General features: G+C 36.8%; 1 protein-coding gene across 1 annotated transcript in view; it reads left to right on the top strand.

Moving 5' to 3' along the window:
- The window catches only part of CARMIL1 (capping protein regulator and myosin 1 linker 1), a 394,009-nt gene that overhangs the window by 314,693 nt on the left and 62,725 nt on the right, over nucleotides 1-16,591 (top strand). The window contains exons 24-27 of the mRNA XM_044667332.1: nucleotides 2,136-2,234; nucleotides 5,201-5,329; nucleotides 6,769-6,900; nucleotides 16,371-16,546. Coding sequence (XP_044523267.1) covers nucleotides 2,136-2,234; nucleotides 5,201-5,329; nucleotides 6,769-6,900; nucleotides 16,371-16,546 — 536 coding nt within the window. The remainder of the gene's footprint in view (nucleotides 1-2,135; nucleotides 2,235-5,200; nucleotides 5,330-6,768; nucleotides 6,901-16,370; nucleotides 16,547-16,591) is intronic.

The raw sequence follows: 16,591 nt of genomic DNA, 5'->3' as shown, positions 1-16,591 counted from the left end.
CTGTTACTGATGTTACACATATACTTCAAGAGTCTGACCTGGAAGTTGCCATGACATCTCCAGTACCTTTGATGATGGTGTGTGTGTTTGCATGATGTCAGAACCATTTGGAAAGTGTTATTATCCTTTCTTTTGAGATATATTTCTTGAGCTGACTGCCCAAAAGGAACTTTGCTTTTTATGTTCTAGATCAGAGGTTCCCAAACTTTTTTGGCCTACTGCCCCTTTTCCTGAAAAAAAAATATTACTTAGCCCCCTGAAATTATTATTATTTTTATTTTAATAGAAATTAATAGGAAAGATAAATGCACCTGTGGCCATCACTTCTCCCCTGGATTGCAGCACCCACCAGGGAGTGGTAGCGCCCACTTTGGGAATCACTGCTCTAGATCATTCCTGCTCTGTTTAACCTACAAAGTATCTGTGGAGGGTTCATAGACTCAAGTCTCCTTTTAATAAATTATAACATCTCAACAATTAAGGCAATAAACCCAGCCCCCTGACTGAACAAACTGGACCCTTGATTTTAGTAGCAAAATGGAGCAGAACAGACAACCTAAGGAAAGGACTTGAGCCTATTTTTCACTTTGTACTTAGGCTAGTATATTTTAGTATGAGAATCTTTATGGAGCAAACATTTTCCATTGTTAGTAATATGACCTTGGAAAGATAGGACTTATTATTGAAGCATTAAGAGAACCATAATGTAATGTAATGCAATGGCATTAATGTGTCACTTTGATGGTGCTTAATTTCCTTTTTTTTGTAGACGTTGGGATTTTTATGATTTCTCCATTTCTTTTGTGACAAGATATATTTTGTTCTCCTTTCAAATTTCCAGGGATTGTGCTAATGATCATCTTCATTTTAATGACAACTAATTGATATTAAGTAGTCATTTTAGCATATGGAAAACTAAGATGAAAATCACAAAAATACTTAAAGGCTCCCAGTTACTGCCGGTTCTAAATGAGGAAGTAGCAGCAAATTAAAAAATAAAAATGGTTAAATGGTATAAAAACCAGATGGTGCAACTTTCTCACCTCAGATAAAACTTACCCAAACATTCATCATTATCAATCACTTCCAATTTTCAACTGGAAAAATTTCCTTTGAATGAGCTATTAGAGGCACATATGTAGTATTTGAATGATTTCATTTCATCTACTCAATGGGGTTTATTAAAGTTCTCTTCTCATTTATATCATGGGAGGTTGTTTAGGAAAATGCAAATGTCTATACAATTCCAAGATCTTTTATCTCCCACAGAAATTCCTTCTTTAGCTGAGCAATATAATATTAATGTTATGGCAGAAAATTCAGATTTATTGCAGAGCAACTGAGGTTTGTTCATCTATTATGAATATGTCCCAGCATTCATTAATAAGAGACCCTCCAATGTACTACTGGTTAGTGTATGGGACTAAAGTACTGGAACTCAGTAAGACTTGGCCCCAAGTCCCATTTCTGATTCTTAGTAGCATGTGTCACCATAAATCAGTCCTTTTTAATCTTATCTATAAAATGCTATAATAATAATGATTGTACCTCTTCATAGAATTGTTGTGAGCCTCAAATATGATGCATCTTAAGTATTTTAGAATCTTTAAAATCTCCATGCAAATGTCACTGTTATTAATATTGCCATTTTCATTCTTATATTATCCTTTCAATTATATAACTGTTTTGATTTTGCTCTTTTCCTCTAGAAAATGCCTATTAAAAACTCATGGTCCTATCTTTGGGTCATACCATGGACTGTCCTCATCTTTAATTTTTTTTCCCCTAAAGTCTTTTGTAGTTGAACATGTATGAAAGTGTGCATGTATGTTTGTGAGTAGATGGAAAGAAGAGATGAGAATCCATCAATTGAATATGTAATCCTATAAGCAATTAAACATTGCCTTCTTCTTGTCAGCTATTGAATCTTATCAAAAAGAGACTTCATGCCTTCTCAAACTGAGTTTTTGACTAAATAGTTATAAATCATTAAAATAGTTCTTCCCCCCACCCCCTTTTGTTGTTGTTGAGTCAAAGCATGGGTTTCAAGTTCAGCAAAGATCTTCTATAGACTTGATTTGGTGTCTCATTGAACTGAATGATATTTCTGACAATCACCTTTGTTTCACTTTCAGATAGAAAACTATCTGCTTCGGAATCATGAAACAAGAAAATATCTCCAGGAGCAAGCCTATCGACTACAACAGGGCATTGTCACCAGCACCACACAACAGGTATGAGAACTTTAATCTTGACTGAGATCCTGTTGTCTCCGTTCAGCATTACATGGTATTGATTATAAGAGGTAAGGTAAGGGATTTTTAAAAAGTGAAGCAAGAATGTCTGGTATCACTTCATTTTGACATGGTTCTAGAAATTTTGACAATAGCTATATGAAAAGAAAAAGAAAATAAGGTAATAACTATAAGTAAAGAAAAAATAAAATTATCACTTTTGCAGATGCTATACTGAAAATTGAAACAATAACTTTAACATATTTGCAGGTCATAAAATAAAACTACACAAATAATCAACATTTTTATAAAATAATAATAAAGAAGAATTGGAAGAGAAATTCCACTTTAAATTAACTATCAATTATTTAAAATATTTAGAAATATATTCCCCCAAGATATATACGAGAACTATGTAAATACAACTACAAACATCTGTTTATATAAATAATTGGAAAACTACAAATTTCTCATGATAAGGACAAGCCAATATAATACAAATTATAATATTACCTAAATTCATTTACTTATTCAGTTTCATACAAATCATACTACCAAAGGGTTACTTTATCGAACTAAACAAAATTGAAAAATTCATAATTATAAAGGACTTAGCTCAGTGCCTGGCAAAAAATAACTGCTATATAAATGTTAGCTAGTATTATATGGAGGTCAAGGATCTCGAGCAATAATGAAAAGAAGCAGAAATAAAAGGGACTTTTGCAATGCAAGATTCCACTCTATACTATAGAGGAGTAATTACTACAACAATTTATTACTGGTAAAAAATGAGATTAAATCCATGAAGAGGTTAAATATGAATACAGAATAAAATATATATATGAATATATATCTGAGTTATCAGATAAGGTACAAATCTTAAAACTAATCTTGAGTTCTTTTATATGAAAAGAAACAAGAATGATCAAACTAATAGATTGTTGCAAAACAGAATAGTAATTTCAGAAACATACTAGAGCAGTGATGGCAGATCTATGGCACAGGTGCCAAAGATGGCATGCAGAGCACTCTCTGTGTATATGAGTGCTCCCCGTATAGCCTACCCCCCCCCCCCAATTCATTATTAGAAAGGCAGATGGACCTGGGTGGATCTGCTCCCCTCCCCTCTCCATCATGTCTGATGACATTTTTTTCACATCTCCCACCCTTCTGCCTAGTAGCCCAATGAGAGCTCAGAGAGGGCAAAGTGGGCAGCTTACAGGCTGTAGAGGTGGAGGGTAGCCATGCCCTTAAGCCACTCCCCTCCCCCTCTCTACACTCACTGAGGACATTCCTCACTTCACCTGCCCTTCCACCCATCAGCTCAATGGGAATGCTTCCTCCCCCCCCTTTGTGGGGTAAGGAGTGGGTGGGGCATGACAGGCCAGGCATTTGGGGAGGATGGGTACTCCACCTCTAAAAGATTCACCATCTCTGCACTAGAGTATTATCTGTGCTGGATTTTGGTGTCAATTGCTGTTTTTTCCATAATAAATACAGATGTTGGAAAGAAGAAATTTTATCTTTTTTTTGTTGGATCCTTGACTGCTCTAACAACCTGTGGGTTTTTTTTTCACTGAATTTTAAATGTTAACAAAATCCTAGAAAATCCTGGAAGTGATCCAGTTATAGTTAATTTGGAAGAAAGGATATATTACAGCAAGTAAAAGAAATAATTTTGGGTATGTTATCTCAATATGCTAAAACTGAATACTAAATGGAATCTTCTGTTAAACAAATCTTTTTTTCCCCTTTATCCTGTTTAATCCACTCTAATCTAGTAAGCAATTATTAAATGTGAAATGTTGCAGGGTATTATTCTATACCTGGAGATTACAAAGATAAAACTCTAAAAGAGCCCTAATTCTTCAGGAAGCCTGACAGGATAGGGATCTAGCATGAAAACACATATATGTATACTTGATTATTTAAGGAAGAAAAGAGTACTGAAAAACTAAGGAACACAGGCAAGACTTCCAAGAAGAGGAGGCACATGAGCTCACCACTAAAGGAAGTCAAGGATTTTGAGAGGTAAAGCTGTCAAGGAAGTACATTCTAGGCATGGAGTTCAGTCCAGGCAAAGGTACAGATGAGGGAGAGAGATAGGATATAGAATAGCCAGTTGACCATTTTGGATGCAATATAGGGACTGTGAAGGGTAGTAATGTGCAAAAAGCTTGGAGCAAAATTATTAAGGGCTTTAAATGATAGCCAAAAGAGTGATATTTTTAACTGGAAGCCAAACGGAGCCACTGAGGGTCCTTAAGGAGAGTCAACAGTCAGACATATGTTTATTTTAGGAAGATTCTTTAGCAGATATAGTAGTGGACTGGATAGACAAGAGGCAATTTAAAAGTAATCTTATGTTAATGTAGAGTTCAAAAACAAACTCCCAGTGTCTAGCTACATTCACCCAGATTTCTTTTTACATTTTCTCCTGAACTTCTTGATTCCCCAATAGGAATTGATGCTCCCAAAGGATGACTAGGAAGTTGTATGTTCTTAAATGATATAAGAAAAATTCAGTTATATCTGTTATACCATCATTATTAATACTGGCACATGAAGGGGAAGCAGTGGATTGAGAGCCAGGCCTAGAGACAGGAGGTCCTAGGTTCAAATCTGTCCTCAGACACTTCCCATCTGTGTGACCCTGGGCAAGTCACTTGACTCCCATTACCTGCCCTTACCACTCTTCTGCCTTGGAGCCAATACACAGTATTGGCTCCAAGATGGAAGGTGAATGTTTAAAAAAAAAAAAAAAAGACTGGCACATGAAAAAAGGAAGGGACTTATTTTTTTAAGAAGTAAAATTTAACTGCAACATCCCTGTTCAAACCTATAGTTCTGCTTAATTGATTTTCTTTTCTCCTTCATTCTGTGGTATTTTGCTTATTAGTTGTATCTGAATATATTTTGCTAACTCAGGTGTGTGTTATCCTTTTTTCCTCCATGGTATGAATTAGATGATTGACAGAATATGTGTGAAAGTACAAGACCATCTCAACTCTTTACGAAACTGTGGTGGGGATGCCATCCAGGAAGACTTAAAATCAGCAGAAAGGCTTATGCGTGATGCTAAGAACTCCAAAACGGTAAACATCACTTGAAACCATATTAAAGTCTTCCATTAAAGAAATAACTGTATTCATGGTATAAGGTCCTTCATGGGGTATGCCCAGTTCTTTGTGATCTGGGTTAAGAAGAAATTGGTTCTACTTTTGCACGGATAACTGAAATCTATCTATCAATAATCCCCAAATTTCTTTTTATCGAATGATTTCAGTCATCTTTCCTCCAGATTTTATTAGAGCCACAAATAATAATCACAATGGTCCTCTTTGATTTCTACTTTCTTCTCTTGACTAATGAGTATGAAATGACTAAAATGAAGGTGGAAGAAGATAGCCCAGAGGGTTTACATGAACTACAGTCTAGGTAAACAGTCCTTTATTAACTAAGAGTCAACTCTAGTTTGAACTGAAGACTTATGGAAAACTATTCTTCACAGTATAGTAAAATTTAAGGACTGGAAAGAGCCTTTAGAATCCATGTAGCATAGTAACCCCTCATTTATGATTACCCTACTGACTTTACAATGGAACAAGATGGGAAGTCCTGGATTCAAATCTCACTTCAGACACTTCCTAGATGTGTGACCCTGGGCAAGTCATTTAACCCCAGTTGCCTAGCCCTTATCACTCTTCTACTTGGAAATGATACTAAGACAGAACATAAGGGTTTGAAAAAAAAAAAGTGGGATAATTAAAATTAAGTGGTCCAGACCACTTTCACTGTACTACCTGTCCCACAGAATCACACCCCTGCCAAACTTTGCCCAGAGAGAGGTTTTCCTAAATTAGAATTTGGTTCAGTAATGTGATATCAAGGAATAATCCTGAAGTATGAGTCAGAAGACCTATGTTTTAGTCTTGCTCTGCCATGGTTGTTGTGTGATTTTGGACATAATAGCTTCCTGGGATTTCCTTATCCTTAAATTGAGAAGGCTCAACTGAGGATGATGTTTTTTTAGCCCCTAAATTTCGCAGTTGTGGGAAACCATACAAAAATACATTGTAGAAACCCTCTAAAAACTTTCAAAGATTTAAAGGACTCTGATCAATCCAGTGACCAACCACAATTCTAGAGTACCAATGTTGATGGTACCTGCCTCCTGAAGGAAATGATGAACTTAAAGCAGAGTAAGGCATTTATTTTTTGTACTTGACAACTGCAGGAATGTGTTTTACTTTACTATGCTCATTTGTTACAAAGGGTTTGTTTTTCTTTTTTTTTCCCCTGTGGAGAGGTTAAGAAGGTGAGAAAGTGAATTTTTGTTAAGTGAAAAATATTTAATAAAAAGTAAAATAACAAAAAAAGACTATCCCTCCCAGGATCAACTGCAAATGTTGAATTATTTTTCTTTCTTATAAAATACATGGTTTGAGAAAGATATAACTCTCTGATTATTTATGCAGTGATTTTGATATTTATTTTAAGTATTTTATTTGTTTATTTTACTTTTGTTTTTCAGTTGCTACCAAATTTATACCATGTTGGTGGTGCATCATGGGTAGGAGCCAATGGCTTATCATCCAGTCCAATAGAAGAGACATTAGAATCAATGGCTGGAGAAGTTACAAGGGTTGTAGATGAACAGCTGAAGGTTAGACATTTTTTTTTTCATCTTAACTATAGTTGTCATGAGAATAATAGTAGTAATAGAAAATTAAAATTTTACTAAGTACTTTTTATGTTTTAATATTTTTCCAGGAATCAAAATGAAAACCATTGTTTGATTGTTTGCATTCTCTGCCCAACTTCCTTTATTGAAAATTGGGCATCTTTGCCCATTTTCTATATTGTGTCACTCCTCCCGTTCTTTTGCACTCCTTAAAAGATCATCATCAATAAGGGTTCAGCACTCACATTTGCCAGGTCTTTTTAGAACATAGTTTTTCAAATCACTTGATTTTACAGATAAGGAAACTGAGGCCCAGTGATCTTATTAAGTGACTTCCACGAGGTCACACAGGTAAGGTATCAGAACAAAGTTAAAATTTGAGCTCAGATTCTCTCACTCTAAATATAGTCTTCTCATCATAGTACATTTATTTAGCTATAATTGTAGTTGTTTGTTGATCAGTGCCCTCCCTACTCTATAAAGATTCTTTAGGAAAGATCTTTGCAGTCATCCATTCTAAATGATGGTTCACTTTTCCTGCAACCTAGAAGAATAATCCATAAAAATTGCATAACCTCCGTAAGGCTGAACATAATAGTATCCCAGTCTCTTAGCATAAGAAGCTCTGGAGGAATTCTGCATTCCTTTCTTTCCCTAGCTCACCTGTTTAAATATTCCTTCTATGTACCTGTATGGAATTTTTAAAGCATTTAGCCTGGGGGACCAAATTGCTCCTACATGTGAAGATTTAGGACAAAACAAGTCTAATAATGCAATATTCTAATTACTTTTTTCTTTAGTAAATTAAAAAAAGTTAATGAGGGAGAAAATGCAGATTTTATGGGAGGCAAAGCCCTTGTCCTCTTTATATATAATAAGAGATTCTTTTGTGTTTTTTTCAGATGAGCTTTTAAAAATGAGTAAAATTTTAGATGTCTTCTGGTCAGAGAAGTGTTACCTCTCTCGATGTCTAATTCTTTTTTTTTTTTTTTTAAACCCTTAACTTCTATGTATTGGCTCCTAGGTGGAAGAGTGGTGAGGGTTGGCAATGGGGGTCAAGTGACTTGCCCAGGGTCACATAGCTGGGAAATGTCTGAGGCCAGCTTTGAACCTAGGACCTCCTGTCTCTAGGCCTGACTCTCAATTCACTGAGCTACCCAGTTGCCTGGTTGATGTCTAATTCTTGATTTAAGAACTCTGCATTTATCTTTATTGAAGAGCTATCACTCTGATTCTGTCTTCCTTGGATTACTAGTCCATTTTTAAAAAGCATAAGACTCAACATCAAGAATATTCTTTTCAGAATAGTAAAATAAACCTGAATGCTTTATGATTACAGTGCCTAACCTTGCCTCTAGAGAAGAGTTAAGAAAATGTACTCACCTTTTCATCAAGAAAGTGGGAGATTATGGGTGTGGAATGTTGCTAGTGCTTTCAGAAAAGTTTGAAAATATTGCTTGTTTTACTGAACTGCCTTAAAAAATTAGTGTGTGTGGGTTTTGCAAGAGAGGGAAGGATAAAACATGAGAGAGAGAGAGAGAGAGAAAAGATACCAGGTATTTAGGGGTAGAAGACACTCTTATTTGAAGTGGCAAGGCAAGGTTTCATATAGAAAGTAATTCTTGAGCTGGGTTTTGAAGGAAATTAGGAATTCTTTGAGGTTGAAGAGAATAGGAGGCACCCGCCTGGTATTAGAGATAGAGACTGATGTGAAATGCCCTCTATGAGAATGATAGGGTCAAAAATTTAGAACTGAACAGGACCTCAGAGAGCATCTAGTTCAACTGTCACATTTTATAGATAAGGAAACTAAGGCTGTGAGAATTTAAGCAATTTGCCCAATGTCATAAAGATAGTAAGCATCAAAAATAGGGTTTGAACTCAGATTCTCTGACCACAAATCCAGTGTTATCGTCACTGTGCTATGCTGTTTCCCAGAAGGAAGGTCAGCTTGACTGTATGTACAATGTGGAATAAATTGTAATCCCACATAGTTACAGCCGGTATGGGTCACCCACAAATGCGATCTCGATCTTTCTCTCTCTCTCTCTCTCTCTGCCTTAATTCAGCTTCAGGATCACCTTATGTATTATCTACACTCACAACTCTTCCTTCTTGAACACCCATTTACCCAAGGCAAAAAATATACTCATGAAACATTTACAAACCAAGATCATGAAAACAAGAATAATAACATGGCATTTACTCAGCAAAAAGCAAAACAGGAGACATCCACATAATAATCCTCCCTTCTCTCTTCCTTACCACAGGCAACTCTGAAAACTTAAAAACACTTTCTCCTTACCTTTGTCATAGAATCCTTGCTTCCTTTCAAGCCTCAGCTTTGATACCAACTTCTATGCAAAGCATTTCCTGTTCTCCATCCCTCTTCACCCTTGTTCTTAATATAGATTTATTCCCTCCTTAAATTAGTTTGTATTAACTTACCTGTGTATGTGTTGTACCCCATCTCACTTCTTTATCTCCCTCTGGCCGCAGGTAGACTATAAACTCCCTAAGGATAGCAGCTGTTTTGGTAGCAACAACAAAAATGCTCACAAAGCTTTACACATGGTAACCCCCTAGTAAATATTTGTTGACTTGAATTTACTTATTAAATACCCAACATAGACTCTGCCTCTACATAGTGGAACCATACATTCCTGAAATCAAGAGTGCCTCCGTAGATAAAACTATCATAGGGACTATCTATCCTAAAGCTTTTGGGAGTTACAAAGAGAAGGTAAACACTTTCCTGGCTATTGTGAAGTATTTGGGATTTATCTTGCTTCATTCTCCTTCCACACTTCTCTTAGTGGTTCCCTATCAGAAGGATGGGTACTGTCATCTCTATCCATTGCTATTTCAGGCAGTTTATGTGTACAAATTATGTAGAACTGTGGGATGTAAAATTGGAGAAGGCTTTCAAATTTGAAAAGGTAAAAGCACAGAATTATACAAATATAGGGGAGAATAAAAATATGAATCTACAATAATTATTTCAAAATGACTTCTGCTTTTGACTTATTTGACACAGAATGAAATGTCAGCAAACCCCTTCTGTTCTTCTTACCTCTTGACCTACAAACAGTGGTTTATTTTACATCTTTTACATCTTCCATATTCCTGTAGGAAGTGGACCTTCTCTCTGTTCCACCTCTTAAATTCACAATTTAAAAAAAAATTATACTCTAACCTTCTTCTTTATTTCCTGATTTCCCTACCTCTCAAATCCCCTTTCCATGTGGTACTTTTTTCTCATTTGTTCTGGCACACTTTCCCATCAAAATTTCTTTCTTTTAAAATAGATTTTAGGGGGCAGCTGGGTTGCTCAGTGGATTGGGATCCAGCCCTAAAGATGGGAGGTCCTAGGTTTAAATCTGGCTTCTGATTCTTCTTAAACGTGTGACCCTGGGCAAGTCACTTAACTCCAAACAGAAATATGGGTTTAGAAAAAAAAAAGAATAAGGGGAAGAAACATAACATATACAGATAAGTAAATAAAAAAAAAACACATTCAAATCTTGTTATTCTTGTTATTTAGTAGTGGTGTAACCACAATGTAAAATAAAGAAGAGCTATTTGCTTTGAAAAGTGTTTGATATAAGGAACAATTTGATGAGTGGAATAATTTAGCTGTACTAAGTTAACATTTGTGCTACCCAAACTCCACAGTCCATTTAACTTCTTCAGTCCTCAATTTTCCCCATATATAAAATGGGAGGTTTGACTTGATGATCCATCCTGTTCAGATCTGACCTCAGATTTGAATCAGACCACACATCTAGGAAGTGTCCCCAGGCAAGTTACTTAATACTGATTGCCTAACCTTTACCACTCATCTGCCTTAGCCTCTATATTTAGTATGATTCTAAGAAGAGAGTAAGAGTTTTTTAAACATTTTTTTAAAAATGTTTTAATGAATTTTATGGCCAGCAATAGTAATGTTAGTGGATTGGTCAGGAATAAGTTACAAATAATACTTTAAATAATCTGCTAAAATTATTTTTTAAAGGGAGAGCATGAAAGAACTTTCAGGTAGACTCTATTGGGTTTGTTTTTTTTTAAATCATCCTTTTCCAGATGGCAGTGAATTTGGGGAAATTCCTGTTTTAGAATGAGTATGTTATCTTCTGAACATTAAGCTTTGTAGGACTGAGATGATTCACATTTTGCATTTAAAAAATTTCTCTTTCCCTTCTGTAATATTTTCCTTCTTGTTAACATTGACTTTCACAGTCACTGGAGAAAAATATAACCTGAATGTTTTTAATATAAGGAATGTTTTTCATTTTTCCCTTCTGGGCACTTGAGTTTTAGGGTTTATTTTAAAATCAGAAATTTCTGATCCCATTTGGTGTTTAATCCATGAAAAAACTTCCCTGGTAAATTTCAAGTTCACTTGAAAAAGAGACTTGTGAGAAAAGGGTAGCAGAAAGGCAAGTGTTAAGTCAGTACAGCTGAGAGATTCCACTAGTCAAATTGCTTCTCACATCACACATTTTCCAATGCAAATAGTTCTTCTTCACTTTATATTAAGAAAGGGTTCCAAAGCACTTTAGTATGCAATGTGTGTGTGTGTGTGTGTGTGTATGTGTATTTAAGTAGATAAGGTAAAAGTCATTGACTTTCTTCAAATGCATACACAGTAGGATAGCAAATGTTAGAGTTAAGGCTATTAAACCATTTTCATTTCCAAGCACTACACAATTCTCAGGAGCTTTTCTGTTCCTAAAAACCTAGTGAAAAGAGAACATTCAAGAAGGAAAGTGAGGCAGCTGGGTGGTTCATTGGCTTGAAAGCCAGACCTGGACACAGGAAGTCCTGGATTCAAATGTGAACTCACAATATTGATTCCAAGACAGGAGCTAAAGGTATTTAAAAAAAATAGATTGCATGTTTTTAAGGTATTAAAACAACAATCCTGTAAGGCTTAGATATCACATCAGTCAAAGTTCAAACTCCATGTTTCCTGGTTCCAAATCAGGAAGTCGGTATGTTGGTTGTATCACTTAGTCTTCTAGAAATTGCTCTTAAGCTAGACATGCTACCTGTTAGACTGGTCCTGAGGCAGGAATGCCAGCAGAGGGCTGAATGGCCACATAGTTAAATTATCCTTTCCCTACCTCCTCTTAGCTTCTGCCACTTGTATAGTTACAGGTTGCAACCTGTTATAGCATTGGACTGAGAGGAAAAAAGAGGTTAGGAGAAGGATCAATCCCCTAGTAGGCAGCAATAGCTTCTTTACCTCTTTAGAAGGTGAAAGAGGAGAGCAGTGAACATGAAAGCAGGTGAGAAGGAAGGGACCATCCCTCTGAGGCTGGAGTAGCAGTTCCATGTCGTCATTCAGTTCTCAGGTAGTGGATAGTCTCCTAAAGTCTTATTGAAGTTTAAGTTGTACTTTGACTTTTCGAATACTTCCCCCCCCCCCCCCCCGCCCCATAAGCCCTAGAATCAGCTCAGGAACTTACCAAGAACATGAAACTTCAGCACAGTTTGTATTCTATTAGGCGTTTTATGAAGAAAGAGGAAATATGTTCCCTACGCTTTAGGATTTGACAGTCCAGTAGAAGAGGTGTTTTGTGTGTGTGTGTGTGTGTGTGTGTGTGTGTGTGTCTATCTGTGGCAGATTGATACACAAAATTTTAGATGCTCCAAAGAAGAGTTTATGTTGGGTTCTTGAGGTCATAAGTAGCCAGGATTGTATGGAAGGTGACATTATCACTATGAAATATCACTTTGGCAAATGATGAATTAGAGTGGGGTCTAAGACCCTTGAGAAAGGCAGACTAATTAGGGGACTGCTATAATAGTCTGAACTGGGGTAATGTGAGTCAGGAAGGGCTCAAAAACAAGAGATGTTGAAGAGAGGGCAGCTAGGTGGTTCAGTTGATTGAGATCCAGGAATGGAAATAGGAGGTCCTAGGTTCAAATGTGGCCTCAGACACATCTTAGCTGCGTGACTCTGGGCAAGTCAGTTATACCCCTTTGCCTAGTACTTATTGTTGTTCTGCCTTGGAACCATTATACAGTATTCATTCTAAGATGGAAGGTAAAGGTATAAAATGTTGGGGGTAGAAAGGAAAAGATATGGCAACTGATTAGTTGTATGGGTAAATTAGATGAAGAAATCAAGGGTGATATGAAGGTTTTGAACCTGGATCCACAAAAGAATGGTGGGAAATTCTGAATAGGGACATGCTTGAAAGGAAGAAGTTCATTTTGAGGCATGTTAAGTCTGAGATGCCTTTAGGACAGTGATGGCGAAATGTTTAGAGACTAAGTGTCCAAATGAGAACCCTCACACTGTATGTGAGCCCCACACCTTAACCCAGACAGGAGAGGGAAGAAGTGCTCACATTGGGCTGCTGGGCAGAGAAGCAGATGATATGAGAAATGTCCTCAGGCACATGTGGAAAGAGAACAGCAGGTGTGCCATAGGTTCCTCAAATTGGCTTCCTGTTCAGAAAATCTAATAGGCAGTCGATATTATGGGTCTGGGACTCAAATGAGAGACTTGGGCTGGATATATAAATCTGGGAATTGTCAGTATATAGCTAGCTGATAATTAAACCCATAAGAGCTGATTAGACACCTGCAAGAGAGTGTTGAGAGAAAAAAGAGTCCAGGACAGAACTGTGAAGGGCTTTCTAAAGTAGTAAACATAAAATCGATGAAGATCCATCAAAGGAGACTGAGGAGTGGTCAGAAATTAGAGAGAGAATAGAGAGAGAGGTGTGCCCCCCCCCCAAAAAAAAAACCTACAAAGGAAAGAATATCTAAGAGGAGGTAATCAATAGAAGTGAAGAATCAGGCAAAAACCATTTAATTTTGCAGTTACAAGTGACAACTGGTAACTCTAGAGAGAGCACTTTCAATTGGATGATGAGATAAGAAGTCAGATTGCAGAGGATTTAGGAGAAAATGAGAAGTGGAATCACTTAGTGTCAATAGTTTTTTTTCAAGGAATTTAGCTGTGAGAAGAAAGCACCAAAGAATATAAGGTCAAATGAGGGTTGTTGTTGTTTTTAACAATTTGTAGCAGCAGAGAAAGGACTGGGAAAAGTTGAAGATTAAAGAGAGCATGATGCCAATGGAAGCAATCTACTGGAGAAGATAGAAGGGAATGGGATCCAAGAAGATTACCTACTCATCAGAGTGGAGTGAAGCAGGAGATAGTTTGGGATGTTATTAAAGGGAAATAAGATGAGGAGGGAGACTAAGGGGCTCTCAGCAAACGACCTTTATTTTTTCAGTGAAATACAAAAGGAAATTCTGTCCTGAAAGGTGGAGGAAAGGTGGATAAAAGGTGGTATTGTAGGAGTATGAAGATGGAATAAAAGGTTTCAGAATAGCTGATGTGGTTAGAGGGACAGGGATTAATAAGAAGGATCATGAAGTTACCTTGCTGCAGTGATTGATGATAAGACCAGGGAGCAAGGTATTTGATTGCAGAAGATGGCATAAAGGAGAACTGGTTCTTCATGGTGTCAAGATTGGAAAGAGGAGGAGAATATAAATGATTGCCTACAAATGCTTATCTATTTACTTTTGAATGCCTTTTGTAGGAGTGCCTATATTGCATCCTCCTTACACAGGCTGTCAGAGCTAAAAAGGACCTTGAAAATAATCTAGTCTAAATGACCCTCTAGTTTTACGAATAAAAAAAAAACTAAGGTCTGAAACATTAAGTGGCTCAACATCATAGCCAGCTAGGAGCAATCTGGTGGCAGAAACTTCAGCTACTTGTTCTTACTATACCCCCACTGGCTTCCTTCATAATCATTGTCATCCATGGGAGTTTTTTGGAAAGGCATTGTAATGAGGTATGATGACGACAGCACTAAAATTGCTATCTAGGTTGTAGTCCTGGCTCGGTTATTTACACCTTTAGACTTTAAAAGGTTACTTACCCATTGAAGGGCTAATCATGATGGTGATGGTGGTGGTGATTATAGTGATCACGGCTGGCATTCATCTACTTCTTTAAGATTTACAAAGTACTTAACAAACATTGTCTCATTTTTATCCTGCTATGGGAAGTAGGTGCTATCATTATCCCCACTTTTAGAGATGAGGAAATTCAGATAGTCACAGGTTAAATCATTTGCCCATTAAGTCAATGAGCCAGAATTTGAGCTCCAGTTTTCCTGACTCTAGGTCTATTACATTACTTAATTGCCTTTTAAGAGGTCTTTAAGTGGGGACAACTTTAATGCATAGTGGATAGAGTACCAGGCCTAGAGGTGGGAGGATGTGGGTTCAAATGTGACCTCAGACACTTCCTAGCTGTGTGATCTTAGTCTAGTCATTTATTCTCAATTACCTGGCCTTTACTGCTCTGCTATCTTAGAAATAATACTGGGGGAGGGAGAGGACAAGGTAGCTCATTGGATTGAGAGCCAAGTCTATAGACAGAAGAAGGCCTGGGTTCAAATATAGCCTCAGAAACTTCCTTGCTGTGTGACCCTGGGCAAGTCACTTAATCTCCATTGCCTTACCCTTATTCTTCTTCAGCTTGGAACAAATATACAATGTTAATTCCAAGATATGAGAGAGAGAGAGAGAGAGAGAGAGAGAGAGAGAGAGTGAGTTATTACCACAAAGTTATTCTGAAGCAAGATTTGTTTCTCCCTAAAGATACTTTCTAATGTTCAGTCCTAAATAGCATGTACTAAAAGCAAAACAAACAAAACTACCCTAGCCTTTTCTTTCTTCTTTGTTAAGAAGGTTGAGCTTTCTTGGAATAATGTCTCGATTTCTTTCAATGATATTGCTACTTTAAAAGTGGTATTTAGAGTTTTAAGCCTCTCCCTGTTCACAATGATGAAATGATTATAAAGCTGAGAATCGGAGTCCCTAGAATTCTCTTTTTATTTGATACCTAAGAATTTTATTTTACAAATCATAAACTTGGAAGTGATTTTTCCATTTTCTGTGAAGCCACCTGGCCACAGGTAAAGAATGATTCAACTTACCTTAATGCTATGTAGGTTTTCCATGAGAGGCCTATCCCAAAAGATCTAAAATCGTGTTTATATCCAGGACCATACTTTTAAAGTGTTCTAGGAAAAAAAAAAGACTGAAAATGCTAAGGTGCTGCATTGACCATTTTTAATGTTTTCTGTCATAAAGTACTGCCGACACACCATTTTTAAAACACCTGTTTAAAAATGCCAATAGCTTGCTTAGTTCTGGCACATGTCAGATTTAATCTAATTCCATGAGATCAATGACCATTTGGAAGTAACGATCACGGTGGAGCAGCCCAGATTAATACTTCACCTAGCAGGGTTCCATTATCCTTTTCATTGGTGACTTTCAGTCATATTGCTGCTATCAAAAAATCTTCCCAGTCACACGTAATGGCTTTTCAGTTTTATGGAAGTCCTAGTGTAGTGCATACTGATGGCATCCTCATCTCTTTCCCCTCCACTTGTACTGCATTGCAGGCATTACTTGAATCCATGGTAGATGCCGCTGAAGATCTTTGCCCCAATGTGATGAAAAAGACGAACATCCGACAAGACCTGATTCATGCCAGCACTGAAAAGATTTCCATTCCACGCACCTTTGTGAAAAATGTCCTTTTGGAACAGTCTGGAATCGATATTCTTAACAAAATTAGGTTGGTTAAAATTTTGAATTCTTAGAATGTGCAGTTCTCCTTGCT

The sequence above is a fragment of the Gracilinanus agilis genome, chromosome 1 (genome assembly GCF_016433145.1).
Source record: "Gracilinanus agilis isolate LMUSP501 chromosome 1, AgileGrace, whole genome shotgun sequence".
Taxonomy (NCBI): Eukaryota; Metazoa; Chordata; class Mammalia; order Didelphimorphia; family Didelphidae; genus Gracilinanus; species Gracilinanus agilis.
Note: the sequence above shows the minus strand (reverse complement) of the source record. Positions and strands in the feature narration are given on the sequence as shown.